The 21,003-nt window shown below is 36.4% G+C and overlaps 1 protein-coding gene across 3 annotated transcripts in view; it reads left to right on the top strand.

Moving 5' to 3' along the window:
- INTS6 (integrator complex subunit 6) overlaps positions 1 to 20,326 on the top strand; it is a 45,968-nt gene extending 25,642 nt beyond the window's left edge. Inside the window, exons 5-18 of one of the 3 annotated variants that reach the window (XM_074815756.1) lie at positions 3,030 to 3,213; positions 4,099 to 4,224; positions 5,089 to 5,243; positions 8,093 to 8,245; positions 8,381 to 8,513; positions 9,027 to 9,121; positions 9,531 to 9,641; positions 11,405 to 11,488; positions 11,597 to 11,723; positions 12,958 to 13,100; positions 13,758 to 13,992; positions 14,726 to 15,097; positions 15,560 to 15,653; positions 19,738 to 20,326. In XM_074815756.1, the coding sequence (XP_074671857.1) occupies positions 3,030 to 3,213; positions 4,099 to 4,224; positions 5,089 to 5,243; positions 8,093 to 8,245; positions 8,381 to 8,513; positions 9,027 to 9,121; positions 9,531 to 9,641; positions 11,405 to 11,488; positions 11,597 to 11,723; positions 12,958 to 13,100; positions 13,758 to 13,992; positions 14,726 to 15,097; positions 15,560 to 15,653; positions 19,738 to 19,831 (2,106 nt within the window). In that variant the 3' untranslated portion in view covers positions 19,832 to 20,326. Of the gene's footprint in view, positions 1 to 3,029; positions 3,214 to 4,098; positions 4,225 to 5,088; positions 5,244 to 8,092; positions 8,246 to 8,380; positions 8,514 to 9,026; positions 9,122 to 9,530; positions 9,642 to 11,272; positions 11,489 to 11,596; positions 11,724 to 12,957; positions 13,101 to 13,757; positions 13,993 to 14,725; positions 15,098 to 15,559; positions 15,654 to 19,737 lie in introns of all 3 variants that reach the window. The other 2 variants (XM_074815754.1, XM_074815757.1) reach the window with 2 other exon arrangements.
- Positions 20,327 to 21,003: the final 677 nt, after the last annotated feature.

Raw genomic sequence — 21,003 nt, 5'->3', positions numbered from 1 at the left:
TAAGATCTCGTCAGTAAACGGTTGTCCTCCAACCCGTCTCGGTTCTTGAACATTTTAGTGGATTTAAGGACAGGGAAGAGGGGCATAAGGCACACACTGCTACCTTATTGTGGCATGATGGCATTTAGGAATGGTAGGGTTTGTGTGTGCTCCTACAAACTAGTGTTGAGACAAAACAGCTGGTTTTTAGTACTAAGCTGGGAGGACACTTGTGTGTGATTATATACAGACAACGTGTTGAAGACCATTAGTAAATACCCTCACTTTAAATTGTTCCGTCTATCATTGTCTCAACAACCAATATGAAGGACAAAGGAAAAGATGTGCATGCCTTCATATTGAAATATGTGTGGGGAAAGAGAAATGAAAAGCAAGATGTACATTTCTAGGCTCATCTTATTTTCTGCTAGGTATGCAGTTGCTATGGTAATACAATACCAGTTTAAAAAAAAAAGTAACTGGAGGTGAGAAGACCAAGTTACTAATGTCTGTGGAGAATGAGGCCTGGTTTGAATCTATAAATTCTCTGGTAACGTGGATGTTAAATTTAACTGGAATGAAACTGTGGGAAAGAAAGTGAAGACATTTGATTTGATGCTGATAGCTTTGCATGTCATCTTACAGTTTGAAAATTTTTCTGATAGTAATATGTACATAATGCAATATCCTACTCCTAAGTACTGTTTGGTTTGGGGGTTCTCTCAATATAATCAGCTGAGCCAAAGAAAGGTTTTGTAGTTTGAGATAAACTGAGCTCAGGACAGTGTCAGTGAGGGGTCCAATGGGATACTTATATATATTTTTTAATATATTTATATATGTGAAGAACAGTGCTGTAGGTCTGTACTGCAGAAATGTACTCTTCAGAGCTAGTAAGTCTTCTGTTCAGTCAGATCGAAGTAGGAAAGTGTGGTCAATGGTGTTCCTTAATAATAGCTCCAAGTGAAGATGGTGTAGTGGTTGCAGCAGAGTCCTCTTACAGTCAAGGTTCTAGGCTGTTTACTAAGAATGCGGCTATTCTTTTAACTGCGTTTCCTTTGCCAGGCAGGCATTGCTGGCCCTTTGTGTGAAAAGGGGAAAGACATGCATGTGAATCAGTAATAAACCAGGTACATAGCTGAGTGTCCTTTGACCAATCTCACGTGAAACGTTTTTGGAAAATAGTGCTCTTACATGTGCTCTCTGCTTGCATCAGCAAAAGCAGAAATTTGGGGGGAAGCATCAGATCCACTAAAAAGTCCAAAGTGTTCTGATTCTTGCGTACGTGTTATGAAAATGGGTTTGTCAGGTTTGTTCCTGGTTTTGAAATTGTATCAATAAATTGATTATGCTCCAAACATGTAGACATGTATTTTTTCCAGTATGAGATGCTTGCCATTATGTAAATGAAGTAGCTGAGGTTTCCAGTTTGGAAATTAGGTTTAATGCTTTCAAGTTAATCTCTTAAAAATAAGCAAACAAGAAAACTCTTTCAGCGGCTTGTTGCAGACTCCTTAACTACTGTGAACTAAAAATGAAGGCAGTGTGTAATGAATGTTTGTGTGGACTTGCATCAAATTTTGGAACAGACTAGCAGTTTCCTTTGCGAACACTGAGTTGAGATTGAGAATTGGGATTTTTTTGAATGTTGCATGAGAAGGAAAGTGTTTGAGGAAGTGTTGAGTTTGCTTCAGCTTCTCAGCTTAACCCTTGTATTTGGCTAGGTAATGGAATTGTTTGCACCACTTCAGTCATTGCTTTGGGGATTTTTTTTTCCCCTTTGTGGCTGCAGAACTCCAGGTGAAATGAGAATTTTGCTTGTATTGGTATCAGTGGTATCAGCCAAGGATCTATCAAATTTTTCTGAAACTTGTAATTACTTGTTATAAGTCTAGTCTATCTGTTCAGGGCTCCTGTGGTTGAATGTTTTAATAAGCTTTCTTTTTCCCACTAATCTGTGTGAGATATCTGGATGCAAAAAGAGAGGCTAGAGTCTTCTGAAGGGGTTATGCATCCCTTAGAAGATAATGCATTGTTGTGGTTTTTTTTTTCTTGTTTCAGTTAACTAGTTATAAAACTGCCAGCAACTCTGGGAAATTTAGATGTTCTGTTAGTCTCTCTGGCTGTTGCTGTTCGTGGTTAATAAATAATATCCTGACCATTTCTGTATCTGTAGTGCAGCATGTTTGAAGTCTGAAACTTGAATATCTTTACTGTCTCTTCTGGGAATTAAAGTGAAAAGAAATACTCTCATGTATTGTATGTCCCTGGATGGTATCTTCAATATTTTGTACTAAAACTTTTGTGTAGTTCTTCCCAGACAGAGGCAACACAATGGCACATGGCAAGCAATTCTTCCTTACATGAGTAGCTGTGGCTACTGTTATCTATTACCTAAAAGTGAGAACTCATTTTGCATTTCAGTGTTGATTTTAATCTTAATCTCTGCTTTTCACTTAAAGCACAGGCATAAGTCTTGTTGTGGGATATACCCCAGTTGTATAAAATCTCTGCTGTCTCATTCTATAACTACCACACTTGTTGAAACTGAGTTATTTGGAAGAGACGATCCTAGCAGCTAGATTTTTTTTTTAACTCTACCCAAGTTATATTTCTTCTGCAGGAGTTTTAGATTAACCTTACCTTTTCATGAGGTTGTGCCTTTTTATCTTGAAGAATCAAGGAAAAGACTGAGCTGAGAATGAGCCTGTTCTGCAGAAAATTGTTTAAACAAAGGAATGCTGCAGTAAAGCAGTTCTTGCTGCTGAAATTCTAAAGAAAATATTTTATTGATTCTGAAGTTTAGATCAATTTTAACAAGTGATTGTACTCACTTGATTAGTAACTCTCAACTTCGTGCATCGTGTGGCCTTGAAATATTTTGAAGGGTTGATTAAATGGTGGGTGTCTTGCTTGTAATGAATCAAATTATAAATATCTGTGGAGAGGTTATAAGTGTGTTTATGTAGAGTGAATTACCATAACTATGTAACCTGAAATTGGTTTTTTTGTTCAATGCAGTATAGTCACAGATTTAAATTCCTTTTCAGCTTCATTTACCTCTCAATTCCCCTCTACCTGGAAGTGAGTTGACTAAGGAACCCTTTCGATGGGATCAAAGGTTATTTGCTTTGGTTCTCCGTTTGCCTGGTGTTACAGCACCAGAATCAGAGCAGATGACAGGGGTACCGGTGGATGACTCCGCAATCACACCTATGTGTGAAGTCACAGGAGGTGAGTGCCCTGGTTTCCTTTGACAGGTCTTTTAAAAATGAAAATGAATTCAATTTATCTCTACTAATCATATATATGTGGTGGAATAAGTATTTCTAAGTTCTTACGTTACTTGTAAAAACTCAGAACTCTGATATAATAAAACTAAAGACACTGCATTAAAGCTACAGACAATTTGATGTAACCTGTCTTGGAAGAGCGTGAATCTACTTTAGCAGTTTTTTAGAACAGAAAACTAACTTTTTTCTAATGCACACTGGTATCACAATTAGAAATTGTAAGAATTGAGTCTGTTCTGCAGTACGATTTTGCTAAATTCCTGTCATACTCTGATCTAAAGAAGCTAAAAGCGAAGGAAATGGGTTGTGGTTTTCTTTAAATGAATTTATGCGATGCAGAATGCATAGTAATTTTGCAAAACTGATACTTTTCTCTCCATCATAACTCATGATCTTAATCTCTTAGAATTTATATTCCAGATCAAAATCAGGCATTAATTTCATGATTTATAAAAGGATTTGATTCCACTGCTTTCTGACTGTAATGTAGGCTATACTAACAGTACTTTGACTGAAATTCGTGGACAGTTAAGTGTTGGTGTCTGTCACAAGGGGGAGCCCATTTTCCATGAATGCAACCAAGAATTTGAGTTAAAGTGATTAAGGGGCTAAAACACAAGCATTTCCAGTGAGGTGCATGTAACACTGTCACTTCTTCACTAGGCTGCCTTGCTGCTTAAACAAAGAGGGGGAGTGTTTGGTAGAAGCTTTAAATCAGTGATCTATACGTAAATCAATGCGTGTGGCAGGTGAACAGTATTGAATGATCAAGTTAAAATAAGGGCAGAAACACTGAACAGTCTTAACCTTGACTGTTTCGTTCTAGGTCGATCATACTGTGTGTGCTCTCCAAGAATGCTGAATCAGTGTCTTGAGTCATTGGTGCAAAAAGTGCAAAGTGGAGTGGTAATAAATTTTGAAAAAGCTGGACCGGATCCCTCACCAATTGATGGTACTTGAAATTTTTTACACTGTGATATCAAATGGCGGGGATGACTATCAATGTAATTCAGTGAACTTAATGTAATAGTTGCCAAAACAAAGGGAAAACTGTTGCAGTTTTAAAAGACATTATTACAAAAAGGACCTGCTACATCTGAAATTCTGTTGTACTTTTTCAAAATACTGGCTATAGCTGCTGGACACTGTGTAAAACATCTACATTTGGCCATATTACTCAGGTAGTCTTAAATGCAGTGATTCATGTCAAGCATAGTTAAATGGGTTCATGAATTTTAAGCTGTAGTTTTCAACCAGCTAAAAATGTAAATAGCTTGATATAGTAATACTCTGGGTTTATACGGTTATCCTTTTTTGTTTAATGTAATAAAGTGGCTGTACTAAGAGTTAAAATAGCAAATGTGACTGTGCAGCCTTAACCTCATTCTAAATGGCTTAGCTAGGTCCCTCTTAGGATGTTACTGGGAAGTGTTTGTGAAATTTTTTCAATCCTGCTTTGCTGCAATAAAAAGTCCAGCAGTATTAGTCATGTGTATCAAATTTTTTTAATGCATGAAGATTTGAAGGTTATCTGGTAATAACAAAGGGAGGAGAAAGAAACTGGTTATTATGATGGGCTTCAGAATTGGCTTTCTCAGCTCTGATCCTGTAAACATTCAATGCTTATTTGGTTTTTCATAGTTTCTGGGTTTTTGCAGAAATGCTTACTGACAACTATCTGCTATTCTTAGAAATAATATTAACTGCAGGAAGAGCTTCCCTGGGGGTATAGTTCTTAAACTCTTCACAGAAGTTGTTTAATACTCATTTTTAGTTTTAACAGTATTTTGACTCATAAAGCCTTTTTCTTCTGTAGATGGGCAGATGGATATATCTAGACCCTTTGGGCCCCAACCTTGGCACAGCTGTCACAAACTTATTTATGTCAGACCAAACCCTAAAACTGGGGTTCCTATAGGTCATTGGCCTGTTCCTGAATCCTTTTGGCCAGATCAAAATTCTCCAACGCTGGTACGTACTGAAGCTAGATAAAGCAAAGGGTTTGTGTGTGTGTGAATATTCCAGGATTTCCTATTCACTGATTTTTAAATCTTGCGATATCTACTTCATTGTAGCTACTGTAAAAGCAGTGTGAACCAAGAAGGAATGACCCATGTAAACCTGTGTTGCAGTTATCTCGGATAAATTACTGATGAGCAAATAATACTATGGGGGTTGCTTTTTAGTAACTTTGAAGCATTACGAAACTGCCTGCAACAGATTTATTTGTCGACCTGGTACGTGCAGGTGGTGTTTCTGTTTGAACTCTGCTAAAATATCAAGCCAGAAATAAAGTCACACTTTGATACACTATTAAATTCTATTGCCTCGCAGATGGTATTAATAGAAGATAGCATGATCTTCCCAATTCTGAATCCTTGTGATAGTTCTTTCTTCATTCTAGCAGGTGAATGTAATTTCATGTGCTGTTGTTCAGTTTAGTTGTACCTTCAATTTATCCTAAGTAGAGAAACTCACCTTGTTGTTTTAAATGCAACCTACAGAATTAATTTTATTCTTTTTCATAAAAAAATGTACGCCACTGCCTTTTGTTTGGTCTGAGAACTAATCATTAGTGTAGTATAATGTATTTTTGCTAATCTTTGAAAATCATTAAAGGAGAAATAATGCAGTTGTATAATTGTTCCCTACATTTCATGATGACTTTTTTAGAATTTTTGTGGGTTTTTTGATCTGAAACTAGTGTGCTGACTAGTAAACTTGCTGAGCCTTTCATAAATTTTATCTCCTTTAAAAAATGTATAAAGTCCTTTGAAATACAGGTTGTTGAGGAGTGATACAAGTATGAAATTTTAGTCATATTCACAGGTTTGATATTGCTGGCATCTGTGGCCACATTCATTGAAGGACGTGGATGCCCTTCTACAAAGCAAGCTAACATATATGAATAAAAGTAAATCTTCTATAGTCATTTAAAAAACAAAATGTCATTGTGTACTGGATAGTAAAAAGCTGGTCTGTAGGAAAACTGTACTGTGTACTCCTTGTAATCACTATCAATGGCATGTTTGCCTCCATTCACTGTATGAAGTCAGTACAGTTTGCTACCGCAGATCTTGAGACTGCTAAAATAGATCTTGCCAAGTGTTGTTGAACTAAATCTGCTGAAAACGTGAGGTTGACTTACCCAAATGGCAAGAAGATGAGAAAAAATTATTCTTCTCAGTTGTAGCATGATAACTCTTATAACTGCATAAAGCATTGGATTATTGCATGTGCATCTAAATTCCTGTTGACATCAATTGAAATTCCACATTGAGCCTTCCTTATGCAATGTTGGGGAGCTCAGTTTGCTGATAGTGTTTCAAGACTTGTATTTTCTTACTGTTCTGAAAATATAGTGTTAAAACTTAGCATATGTTGTAACTCTTGTCTACTTAAGTCTGTAGTTAGATATCTTTCTTTTTCTCCCTGTTACCTGATTCACAGTAGAGTTGTCTCAAACAGTCCTACCCCAACAACTGTTTTGTGTACTGTAGGTAATGATACTATAAAGGCTTTCTTAAATGTATATGAAAGTCTGCTAATAATTATGTTGTCAGATCAATATGTAAATGGCCGCTCCCACTGTTCTGAGGTAAAAATAGTTCTGCTGTCCGGCCAAGGGTTATTGGACTTCTCAAGTCTTAGCATTCAACTTCTTTTGCAGCCTTTTTATTCCTAGTATAACTGCTTCATGGCTTGGGCAAAAACTCCACCACAACTCTTTATTGGAGGCATCTTCTTTGAAGAGAAATGCAGTTCCTTCAGTTGATTTGGCCTCCTGTTTTGTGTGCACTTGGACAGTACACCTTCCTCAGAGTGGAGACACTCAAGGCAAGACCAGCTCTGTGGGCAGATAACATTTGGGTGGCTCATCCTAAAAGGAAGAGGCTAGAGCTTATAGATGTAGAAAAATTACTTTCAGGTTGAGGTGGTAGGAAGGTCGGAGAAACCCTATGTTTCCCTAGTTCATTTTATGTATTTATTAGTTACCTTCTTGTAAAGAGAGTAAATGGAAGGAGGCTTCCCAGTTGAGCTCTTCCTCAGATTCTAGTGGCCTTGGAGGAGGCTCAGGGTAAGTATAATAGCTTATGTTCCTCTACCCTTCAGTGGAAGGTGTACAGCTCCAATTTTCATCACACACAAAAAACCCTCTTTCCTTTTCAGCAAAAGAAATTTCAAATTTATTATTAACTTATACTTGAAACGTGAGGCACAAAGGCCTTTTCCCTGTTATTAATAAAAAGATTAAAATCGAAACACTTAAATTGCTTGAATTGAAATAATCTTGCACAGGCCTAGTTAAAATGTGAGTTCTTCTAAAGTTTGTTTTTTCTGAACTCATGCTGCTCTTCGTCATTATAATTCAGTTTGAATTTTGTAACTGTTAAATTTGCCAAGAAGGGAAAAGTGCTGGAGGAACTCAGCAAATGCAAAAGTGTAGCACCTGCTTCTGTGGACAATAAAAATGGGCATGCCCTAGAGTACCATTGAAGATTTTTTTGTCCCCACTGGGATTGACTTCCATTTGCAAAGTTTCTGTGTATATGCAATAAGTTTTACTTGCATAGTGTTCTAGGCTTACAGATAAAATAATTGACATTTATTTAGAAACTAAAGATTCCTTCAGATTTTAAGACAGTGCTAACATCCTAAATTAATTGCTTAGGACTCATTAACAATAAATGTGAATCCTGTACTGAATAGGCTCCTTAAATATGTCTGTTTTCACAGAACCTGTATTACTTTAGTTGTCATAGCACAACTGCATTTTAATTGTTGTGCAGACTTATTAACAGTGGAATGCTTATGTTTAGCCACCTCGCACATCTCATCCTGTGGTGAAATTTTCCTGTACTGACTGTGAACCGATGGTCATTGACAAATTGCCTTTTGATAAATACGAGTTAGAACCTTCACCACTGACCCAGTTTATCCTGGAAAGGAAATCCCCTCAGACCTGCTGGCAGGTAAGTAGAATGCATGCTGATTTGAAGTTACTTATAGAATGCTGTTTTTCATAGACTTTAATTTTATATCCTACTTTTGATTATACAGAACACAATATTTTGGATTTACATACAATATAATGTATTTTATTGCAGGTATATGTGAGCAATAGTGCAAAATACAGTGAACTTGGTCATCCTTTTGGTTACTTGAAAGCTAGTACAGCGCTGAATTGTGTGAATTTATTTGTGATGCCTTACAATTATCCAGTCCTCCTTCCACTGCTAGGTAAATACTACTTCATAAACATTTTCTTCGGTGATAGGCGATTGAAAAATTGATCTAAACTAAATAGATTACTTCAATTAATGCCAGTATTAATCACACCTGTAGAAAGGTAGAATGTTGAGCAATGTATTTGTCATCAGTAACTTGTTTCCCTTGTCACCAATTGGCTGACCCTCATGACTCAGACTCAATGTGTAAGATGATTTACTTAATCATAATTCTTTCTGATATGTTTTGGTCTCACTTCTTTCATTATTTTAGGAGCCATTTTTCCCAATCTGTTGTCCCACTTATCAATTCAATTTGATAAATAATTTACCAGGCTCCATCTTTTAGCTGCAGCATTAATCGTGCGTGTGTGCTTATATTTAGTTGTATATATGTTAAAATACATACATTAGTTTAAGCATTGAGGAATTGGCATTTCTTTGACAGTTTCTTTTACTGGAAAAAAGGTGCAATGCTGTCTAGACATGCCTTTCATTTTGTCTCTTTTCTTTTTATAACCATCAGATGACTTGTTTAAAGTACACAAGGCAAAGCCTACACTGAAATGGCGACAGTCATTTGAAAGCTATTTGAAGACAATGCCTCCTTATTATCTTGGGGTAAGATGACTTACTGTGTTAAAATTTCTATTTTATTATGTAACTATAGTTATCTTTCCACTATGGGTGTATTCCCTATTTCAAGTAGAATATGTATTAATTTAAGAGAGAATAGCTAAACTTTTTGCATAATGATACTTACTGTTTTCACTGGAGTCCTGTGGAAGGCTTGAGACCTGAATGTTACGAAAATGTCATCAGCCGTGACTCATATAAATGATAGCTCTGTTAATAATTGATTCTGTATGAATGGAACAATGCTTTAAAACAGCAACAAAAAAATGCTGCCCTGAAAGTCTTTTTTTTCTTTTCGAACTTTGAGAACCTCAGGTTCTATTTGAAATGGATACAGTTAGGTGGAAGTATGTATAAAGTTAAATATGACTATACAATATGTTCCATGTTTCAGCCTTTGAAGAAAGCTGTGAGAATGATGGGAGCACCAAACCTTATAGCTGACAATGTGGAATATGGACTTAGTTACAGTGTCATTTCATATCTCAAAAAGTTGAGTCAGCAGGTAATGTTGAAGCAAAAGAGCAGTAAAAACTTATTCTAATATCAGGATAATCTTAAAATACTCAAGTTCAATGACTTAGAAGGAAAAAAAGAGCAGAAAGGTCAAATTAATACCTTTCACATAAGCAATTAGCAAAAAAGCATTTTGGTTTCTGAATTGATGGAAAACTTAACATTTAAATATAACCTTTATAGACTGGACTATAAAGATAGATATGGAGGTACAAATTGGGATTTTTTTTTTGTATTTAAGGAGCATTTTTACTTGTACAGACAGTAACATACTTTTGTCCAAAAGAAAACATGTTGTCTTACTTTAGATATTAAAGATGTTCTAGCATTTTTTCAGAAAATAGGGATTTGTACTTTGTGCATCTCAATCAGAACATGTCCTTTCTTTGGCTTGTGAAATGAAATTGAAAGTGTCCAGTAACTATAAAGTAAACTGACATAATTCAGAATCTCAAATAAGGATACAAACATGGCAAGTGACCTTTTGGAATTGTTGACTGTGTTCAGAATAGTGCCCGTATTTTTGGCTAGTCTCCTGCACCAGCTAAAGAATTTCTGCCCTGCTACCTCCACTTCTATTTTGTTAAACAGTGCATGTTAAGCTTTCGTGTTCAAGATAATAAAATAATGCAGTAGGCTTGAAACGTCAAGAAACAGTAGTGTAATTATTTGTAACTTAGCTAATGAGTCTTTATGGACCAGCTTTTTCTTAAAACATTAATATAAATTATTATTTTAGGAAGCAAACCTCTTGAAGTTTACAGTATATCCTATTAAATCATAGTCACATTGCTTAGTATTCTGTGAACTGATCTCTCAACCTAGACATCTTGGACTCCTAAAATGTAATGACATGCACTGCAAATCATACTTCAGGCTTTTCTGACTTCTGAAAGGTACTGCCAGTAGAGACGCAGTATTCTTAATAAGTACATAGTCAAATTTTGAGTAGTCTATAAATTTAGGTGAAACTGCAAAAACAACATTGGCAGCTGTATTACTAAATTACTTTTGGCTCTTTGTTCAACTGTATTCTGCCAGAAAAGCTGGCATTTATGAACATGTTTAATTTTGGTACAAATCTAATATAATATTGGGGGTTAGGTCTGTCTAGTTGAACAGAATTGGGTATTATCATATATTTAGTATTTATTAATGTTACGACCATTCGTATTGGGCTTTTAAAAAGTTGATACCATTGGGTGACTGATTGCAACTATAGTTGTGGGAGAATTGGTCTTTTGAGAGTTAGTGTTTAGCTGTAATCATAGAAAACAGTCTATGTGAGTACAGATAGATTTGCAGATAATTACTAGTCAAATTATGACAATTTATGAAAATAAAAGCATTGCATGCATATTGGTGCTTAGATACCGTGATGGGCAGCAGAGGAGAAATATGCAGAAGACCTAGGCACAAACTGTTCACTATATTTAAAACTGTAGTAAGCATTAAGTGGTTATGTATTAAGCACTCCTTAAGCACTCATCCTGGTTATGGTCGTCATAGTGTATTAGCACATTGTTGAATCTTCTAGGTAGGAATTTAAAATGAATAAGTCTGACTAATCCTTTTAAGAGCATATTGTCAATTTTATTTATTTATTTATTTCAAATTAAGGCCAAAATAGAGTCCGATAGAGTCATTGGCTCTGTAGGCAAAAAGGTAGCGCAAGAGACTGGAATTAAGGTCAGAAGCAGATCACACAACCTGTCTATGGCACATAGGAACGATTTTCAACATCTGCTACAGGGGATTACTGGGGAAATTCCTCATAGACCTCTAGACCTCAATATGAAGGAGTATGCTGGGTTCCAAATAGCTTTGCTGAATAAGGTAAGCACCACTGTGTGTAATGTTGTTATTTTCAATATACTTCCATTGAAATGCTAGATATTGTTTCATACATGGTATTAACTTGAACTTTATTTACTGGAACCATAGGATTTGAAACCTCAGACTTTTAGAAATGCTTATGACATACCCAGAAGAAATCTTTTGGATCAGTTAACACGAATGAGATCTAATTTACTGAAGAGTACTCGCAAGTTCCTCAAAGGACAAGATGAAGGTTAGATAAGTTTATTTTTTGTCTAGCTGTGATATGATTGGTACTAAAAAAATTAAAGCTGTTACAAATAGCATAGTTCTTGAAAAGTTAGTGGATGTCTGATGCTGCCATTAAACTGTACAGTTTTCTTAGATTTTTTTTTTCCTTAAATATCTTATTGGAAGATAAAGGTGAGGATAGAGAGGGCTGCATGTTCACTGCTCTGTCCATTAGTCCATGTGAGGAGACTTGGACTCTTACATAAGATTCTTTGTTTTTCCCAGCTTTCGTGATGTATCTGAGAAAAAAATCACAGGGCAATTCTGAACATCACGATCTCTCTCCATGGAAGTGGATTATGAGCAGTGGAAAAGTAAACTTGCTCACTGGGTGCTGCCAGTGTGATTCTTTTGCCCTTTAGGCCAGCAACAAATAGTTTAATATTCTGCTAACTTACTCCTTTACCTTTCTACTGTGTCTTCTGGCACTGCTTTATGGCATCTAACAGAAGATGATGAAATAAGTGGAGAAAACGAGAAAGGCAACGCAAGTGAGAGTGTATGTTACATTAGGCCTACCACTACTTGGGTCAGATTAACATGTGATCAAGTGATAATGTAATGTGAAATGCAGAGAAGTTGCTTTTTGGGGAGGGGATTAAACCACATAAAAACTAATGGGTTTTTTTCCTGCTATTTCTGCTAGTGTATGTTTTGTTTGATCAAAGGCTTGGCAACTTTAAATCAATAACAAGTTTAGAATCAGGTCCATATTGATTCCAGTGATCAAAAATCACTGTTGCTTTGGGAAAATGCTAGTCTCAATGATTAAATTTTGTGTGGCTAAAATTGGGTAGTTATGTCAAAGCTGTATGCAGCATGGCATTACTACTTTGCATCTTTTGTTTGTAGTAATGTTTTAGTTATTTGTTCCCAGTCTCATTTTTTTTCAACCATCTACCCTGTTGAAAAGTTACAGGACACATTGGAAAACTAGCATCCATGCATGAGAACTATTGCTTATTTCCCTGTCATAATGATAAATACACAAGCCATGTACTGATTCACTTAAGTTACCTGCACTCAAAACACAATGTTATAAATACCAGTTAGGCAAGAATAATGGTGAGTTTTGCACATCTGTTTTGTTAATGCATTTGATAAAAGACTGAAAACTGGAAGTGTGAAGTGGATGTAGAGTAAATTCTCATAAGGTGAGCACTATCATATACTAATAAACCTTTCTGTTATGATAGATCAAGTTCACAGCGTACCTATAGCACAAATGGGAAACTATCAGGAGTATCTAAAACAAATACCTTCTCCACTCCGAGAGCTTGATCCTGATCAACCACGAAGGCTTCATACATTTGGCAATCCATTCAAATTGGACAAAAAGGTGACTTCTTTGTAAAGCTTTTTTTAAAAATGTGCTGTTTTCAGTGTGCGCGCTGCTGATCAGACTGTTCGAAGAGCAATGTATTGGAGAAACACTTTCAAGTATTCAGAAAAGTACTGCTTACAAGAAAGTGTCTCAGATGCTTTTCCATCAATAGTATCCTATGGAGGGCAGTCTTTATTGGAAAACCAGTATTATGCCTCTGAATTGTATTACAAATGAAATACATTTGTCACTGTAGTATAGCTAATACCTAATCATGTTTCCTTTACTAAACTTCCCCCAGAAAAAGCTTCCTGTAACTTTGAGAGCACGTATGCTCCCTTTTGTCCAAATCTGTCTTGGACTTTACCAAATTACCAATATAATTTAGAGCTCTTCTTTTAAATGTTTGAGTCATTTTGTAGTTACTGAAAAGGAAGGTTGACAGCCAGTCAGTTGTCTTACTTGGCAGACTGTTGGGTAAGGGCCTTAAGCACATTGATGTAGTCTAGAAAGGAATTGGTCGACATTTGAGAATTCAGTACATAATGGCATGTTGTACATAGTTGCCTTTTACATGGTAATCATCATCATAACATCAAAGCATTCATTGCATTTTATATTATGTGTTTTTGACGTGAAGTTTAAGAATTCTCCCCATTAAATTAATTTCAGGGAATGATGATAGATGAAGCAGATGAATTTGTATCAGGACCTCAGAATAAACATAAAAGACCTGGAGAACCAAATATGCAAGGGATTCCGAAAAGACGACGTTGTATGTCCCCCCTGCTCAGAGGTCGACCACAAACTCCTCCAGTTGTGAATAATCACATTGGAGGAAAAGGGCCACCAACACCAATCACACAAGCACAGCCTGACCTTGTTAAACCTATTCCTATTCACAAAAGTAAGTGAATCTTCATCTTTAGAGTTTGTTTTTTAATTTATGCAAAAAATTTGTTTATGTAGAAATATTGTTGGCTGATTTCCCAAATATGGCAATTTCATCCCTCATTTTTGAAAATGAAGTATTTAAGTGTGCATCTGGGGTTAATTACTGAAAGAGTTAATATAGTCCTTCAGACAGAAGTCTTTCATGTGAACTTCCCAGTATAAACAATATATTTCCTGTATTCGATGAGGAGACAGTGTAAACAGGCAGAAGGGTGTTCTTCCTTTGCCTGGGAATTCAAATGCTCCAAAAATATCAGAATAGGTTAATTTGCATTTTGCTGTAGTGCAGTGAATTCGCTTCCCTTAGTGTGGAGCTGAGGTGCTGTGTAACAGTTGTGCTCACTGTTCAGCACTAAAGTAAATTCAGTTTAGTTCAATGGGGAAAGACAAGCGTGGCATAAAAGCACATTTTACAGGTGCTTTTTCTTTTGTTGGTAGTCCATATAGCAATTGCCCTTTTCACATAAAGAATATACCTGTGATTTTTTTTTTTTTGAGCAAGTCAGGAAATATAGTAACGTGCTCAGTGTTACAACCCACAAACACGTTTTCTTATGACTGTCATGTACATTAGACTATACAAGCTGGAGCATAGCTTTACAAGAGTTTAATACTGAACTCACTCATTGACTTCTATCAGATGATAAAGAATGTGAGTCTGGCAAGTGTAATCTTTGTTTTTTCAGCATCAGAAACGAATAATGAGGTTACAATGGATGATGTGGTTGAGAATCATGTTACAGACCCACTTTCATCAGACATTTTCCCAAATTCTGTGGATTCAGAGTTTTCAATGTCCTCTTCTTCGTTCAATTCATTGGATCGACCAGCAGCTCATACAGAGGATGTAGGCCATGAACATTTAGGGAATAACTTGAATGTGGATGGATTTCTGGAGAATCATGAGGAAGCAGGTAGTAAAGAACAAAGTACTGAAGAGGACTTGCCAATGTCTTCACCCAGCAAAGGGAAAAAACCAGTGCATTGCAGAAGTTCCAGAGAGATTAATATAGAGCTAAGAGCACAAATCATGAAGGAGATCCGAAAACCAGGACGGAGTAAGTATACCAAATCTGTCTTTCAAATGATTGGCATGAGGGCTAGACAAAGAATTCATATTAGATCACTGTTTTAGAGACATACTGAACCATGAGACTGAACCAACATAAATTTAAAGCTGAAAAGATTTGGTTTAAAACCTCTGCCATAAACTTCCTGGATGAGTGATTAAAACATTGTTACACCTATCAGTGTTCATGAAAGTCATGTTTTGTGTATTATCAGTATTAAAAATAACTTGTTTGGTGTTCCAGTAATCTCCTAAACTGCAGTATCCTGTGTTTTTTAATGTTAGCATTCATTAAACAGTATGTCACTGCTACAGTCCTGGTTGATAGGAGATATATCCTAAAAGCTTACAAAAGCTGAGTGAAATTTGTTGCATTTCACTCAGATCTATAACAACAGATACCTGTATAGGCATTTCCTAAGTAACTGATTTTGCTCTTTGTATCTTTAAGAATATGAAAGAATCTTCTTTTTACTGAAGCATGTACAAGGGAGCTTACAAACCCGACTGATATTTTTGCAAAATGTTATTAAAGAAGCTTCAAGGTAGGTAACTGAATTGTATTAATCTTATAAAACTGCACCGTGTACTGCCAGACGTAAGTGCTTGACAACTATGCAGTTCTTTGAAACTTGCAGCACAATGCTTTGCATTGCAAGTAAATCCCTAGAAAAAAACAGAAACACATAAACTTCCTGATGTATGTTGTTTCTACAAGCTTACCTTTTTACCTCAGATTTTGTCTTTGAGAAGATCATTCAGGTTCCAAAGTTCAGGTGTGAGCATACTGCTAATTTGAAAAGCTGATGGAACTGCATATTACTGTGAATTAAGCTTTTGGAAACAGCTGAAATTCATTGTTCTGCATCAACTCAAAATCTTGTCTTAAAAATAGTTTTGAGATCCAGGTATGCGCCATAACGATATGTCTCTGCTCTTCAGATATATTTCCTTCAGAGATACTGTAGTCTTGTCTGAGGCTGTGGAAATGGGAGGTAGTTTGTCACTGGAGTAGAGAGACTTGTTAAGGATTTAAACCCTGTGTTGTTAATCCAGGTAGAAACTGTTCCTTACAGCATCCTTAGACTGACTATACTTACTTAGCCTTCTACATGTTTACTAAGTGGAAAGAAAGGAGAAACATTTGATTACTCTTGGAACCTATAGTCTTTGAGGTGAAGTGAACTGATAATTCTAGCATCTTCCTTGGATCATAAATATAACTGTATCTCTGAGGCTTATTTCAGAAGCCTCAAAGAATAGTTGATTGTTTTTTTTCTCTAAACTGTTTTTGTAGTAGTCAGCTTTTTTCCTGTGGCGTTGTTAAACAAATTTTATGATTAAATAAAAATCGAAGTAATTTTTGGATAATACTATGTTGAGAGTTTAAGGTACACTGAATGTTGGACATACATACAGCTCCTCTAGCCTTCTACTGCTAGCACAGTGGGGCATGCAGATTTATATAGATCATGCTCTTCCTATAGCAACAATTACTTTATCATGCGTTTGCTTGATCTGTCTTTATTGTTATATCACCTGTCAGAGTTGTTCCATCGCCTGTAGTTTATACATGCTTCCTCACTGTCTCAGCACACCAAAACAATACTGTTGCTCCTGGAGCCTCTGACAGCCCTTAGTAGGGTTTGGAATATTTGTGCCTCTAAAATTAGGCTCTTCAGATCATCTGTAATTCTCATTTCTGTTGCTCAGCCTCTCTATTCCAATTATCTTGAGTTGACTCTTTCCCTATAAAATTTGGCAGTGGTTGAGTGTTGCTGTTGGATGCACCAGAATTAAATCCTGTCTCCCACCATAGCCAACAGTTTTCTGTATCTACTGGTTGAAGAGGTTGGCAATTCTGTTTCTGTTGACTGTTGTTAAACTTAAATTTTTATTGGTTTGAGTTTAGGAACAGCTTAATCTCTCTCCTTCCTCTTCTCTCCTAGGTTAGATTTTTATAATGTGGTCGTTTTATCCACCTGGATAACACTGCCTACAATCCCTGTGCAGTTCGCTGCTTCTTTTCTTATCCCGGCAAGCTATCACACTTAACCAAGATTCCCTGCAGGAAACAACTCTAGGCTCTCCAGAATTATCAAGATAGTCTTGTTTTGTTAACTGATAGCTGACCTTCGCAGTGCCATGGAATGCAATTCAAATCTGGGATGTTCCTGCTCTCTTTCCCTGTTCCAAGGATCTCTGACTGAACACAGACTTGTTCTTGAGCATTTCAGCAACAAAGGGTGTGTTTAAAAGCAGTCCCCATTCAATTCTGGAGGTTAATTCACTAGAGAGTTGTGAGGGGAGAGGAAGATTTCTAAACCAACCCACACTTTTCAGCTTCCTTTGGTAACTGGCTGTCCCACAGTTCCTTTTCTGATAGCAGAAAAAGCTATCACTTTTGAGAGGCAGAAATCAAGATGACGTAGATAATGGATTTTTTTTTTCTTCCAGTCAACTGTGAAAATACTAAGGATGATGAGATACCACATCTCAATTTCAAATCCTTAACTATTTCTATTTTGACAAAGACTTTTCTTATGCTTAGTGATACACATTTGGCTCAGCCTGGGTGAGTAGTAGTATTGTGTGCTTATAAGGAGTTCTTACAAGAGACATGACTTCCAATAGATGGCTACAACTTTGGATGCACAAAATGAAGAGTTATTTAGGAAAGGGCTAAAAGGAATTAGCCTGTGCAGTGGAGAGGTCTTCAGTATTTCTGGAGTTGGCATAGCAATCAGAATAAGTGTTTTTTTAATTCTCTGCTAAATAGTCTAGAGCAAAAGCTGACAAAACACAGATCAACATTCTTAAAATGAACCAAGTTCTCAGTATGACAAATTCAATTCTCTCTTTATTCTCCAGGTTAAGAGCTTTAAGCCACTAATACACATAGAAAAGCCCAGAGTGTGTACCTAGACAAAATGCTGAGCAATACCCACTTGGGATGAAAGTCCTGGCAAGAATTAATACAACCAATTTCAAAATAATGAAGCTTTATGCTCAATAGCTAGAAATACTCAAGGAAGTTTTATTATGAAAGGTACTAGTATTCCTAGCAGAGTGAACAGTTGAATTAGAGTAAATGCTTAATTCTGTTAATTACAGTATTAGTTAATGCGGTAAATTGTATCTGTTGCCTTGAAAAAAAGTGTTTACTGTAGGGTTCAGCATTTGAAAAAGAATTTTCAGTGAGATGTACTGAAAGGCTTGACATAGTGCACTGTAAACCTCAATTCTTGTGCTAACAGTAATGTTAGAATAGTTAAGCAATATGTTTTTTTCCCCACCTTCCACCGGGTTTTAAGTTTCTAGGAAATGTCTACTGTTAACTTGTACAGCTGCTTCAGAGAGGCTTGAAGGTATTCTGGAAAGTAACATTGCCCAATCACTTGCACAAAATATGAGCCTGTTAAATTTTTGCTAGGATTATATTATAGTAAAGCACTTTGCTATTAGTTTAGATAATTTGACTTATACTAGAGGGAATGAGAGGGAGTAATTATCTATTACCCAGGTTAATACTTTTCAGCAAGCAGGGAGCCGTTGGAAAGCAATGAGGAAGAATGGAGGTGAAGCAGTACATGAAGTGTGGGTTTTCTGTAGGGTTACTGAGAGGAGCTGTGATGAAAAGGATGGGTAAGGGCCTAGAGCATGGGTATTCAACAAGATAGTAAGTGGATGGGAGTTGGAACCTTGTTTCCCTATAGTCAAGCTGGGATTTGTGGGGAGGTTTGTGGTCTGGGAATTAGGGCAGATACCATGTTTCTGTGAGTGAAGAACATGGACTGGGAGGCCTGGATGGGGCTTTTTGCCAGCGTTTAGTAAGGCCATAGGACTGAACTTGTGTAGTTCAGACTAGTGCTGAGTTGAGAAAGTGTGTGATCTTGTCATTGCTGCTTATCTTTGAGTATGCATCTGGCTGCCAAAGCATCAGTCAGAAGTGACTTCTCAGATGCAGAAATGTTTCAAGGGGGAGGGCTAGCTGGAAAGAGCAAGGAGCCATGTGTGCCGAGGCAGGGGTGTAAGCAAAGGTGACAGAATGGTCTGCTGTTCAAATTTATGTAATCAATATGGAATAGAACTGCAGAGACTCCAGGTATGGATTATGTCTGTATTTTCTTTAATTTCTTTCTCAAACTTTTAATTTGTATTTTCTTGTCAGGGAATTTGCTCTGCACTGTGTAATGGCTATTCCTTCACCAGTACCAACTTTACTTAATGTTTGTAAATGCATCATAAAGGCATACAAATAATCCCTAAAATCTGTTGATAGATTATAGTTCTTTGACATATATTTTACTTCTACTTCAGAAATTTACTTCTGGACAGAGGAAACACTTAACTCCTTTTCCTGGCTTTCTGAGGGCTGAATGATGTTCAGCACGTGCTAGAATAGACTGTAGTAAGCATAGTTTTGTATTCTCTCATTAAATGGAAAAGCAAGTTAGTAGTTTACCAGAACTTTAGGAGACAGCATATATACATATGAGGTATGTATAACCTCATCATGCACTGGACCTAAAATAATAACTGAAGTTTCCTGAGTTCAGTAAAACTTCTGTGAAAAATGTTTAATGTATTACTGTGTGCATCCATTATTATGCTTTCTTTTAAATACAGGTTTAAAAAACGAATGCTGATAGAACAGCTTGAGAGTTTTCTGGAAGAAATCCATCGCAGATCCAATCAGGTCAACCATATCAACAGCAGCTAAGAAACACTGCACACAACAGAAAGCCACAGCAGGGCACTGCTGTCCTTACTTGCATTCATTTTTGACATGCACTCTTATCTCAAGTTCCTGTACCTGAAAGAATGAGAAGCTGCTCTATAAAATGATGAGAAAAGGAGAAAAGTATCCATCATCTTTTTTTTTTCTTCTGTTATTTTTGTAATGTGAAAAATATTACAAAAACATTTTTATTTAACTAAACGGAGAACTTCTTGCTTGTCATGGACTTAAGTGTCACTTTCCCTCAGGTTCTATTTTTCTTAATCCAACCTTCAAAACTATCACCTCTTAAGGTTGAACTTTGCCAAAAAGTTGCTTTGTAATTTTCAAAAAAAAAAGCACATACATTAAACAAGGTAATGTTTTGTATATACAGTTATTTTGGATATATTATTGTAAGTTGTATAAATGTATTTTGAAAAATATTTAAGAAAAGCACTTTTGTTATTCCATCAATAAAAGCTCTATTTTAATCTTTGTGTAGGATTGAGTTTTGTTTTTATTGGAATCTTGCCTTCCCTTTCCAGAGCTTATATGTTCTAGTATCAGTGTTAAAGAATGAAGAGCAGTTTTGCATCACTGGATGTTCTATTCTTAATCAGAGAATGAGTGAAAGGAAGCTCATGCTGAATCACGACCAGGGTAGGATGATACCTTGTGGCCTTTTGTACTTCGTGCTTCACTATGTGGTGACTAGCATGATGAACTGATGTCCTTTATGTGCATCCACAGCAATGACAGACCCCACAGTTTTGTGAGGATATAGTGTAGTAAAGCAGGGCTCAATAGCCTTTGAGGAATGCTGCACAGAGTTTTGTTGTGTCAGAAGTTTTTACATGTTTACAAATGCAGGAACAGCCAGAAGGTGCTGCTGCTTAGACACAAAATATCACTGAATGCTTTAGTGGCCATGTCTTTCACCTGTGCTAGATGCACCTAACTTCTGGAAAGCTTTGTTTGATTCAGTGGGAGCAGCTTCTCTCTGTTGCTTTTCCTAGGAGTGAGTGGTTTTCAGTCTTCAACCAAAATTTTTATGGGCCTGGGTTTTTGATGCTTGTGCCATGAGTTGCTGAATCTACTACTAAAACAGTCACTGTATCCCACCTTTTGTTAGGATGCTGAAAAAAAGCATTTTTCTAGATGCTTTTAGCCTC

The sequence above is a fragment of the Strix aluco genome, chromosome 2 (genome assembly GCF_031877795.1).
Source record: "Strix aluco isolate bStrAlu1 chromosome 2, bStrAlu1.hap1, whole genome shotgun sequence".
Classification (NCBI taxonomy): domain Eukaryota; kingdom Metazoa; phylum Chordata; class Aves; order Strigiformes; family Strigidae; genus Strix; species Strix aluco.
This window is presented reverse-complemented; position numbering and strand designations above follow the sequence as displayed.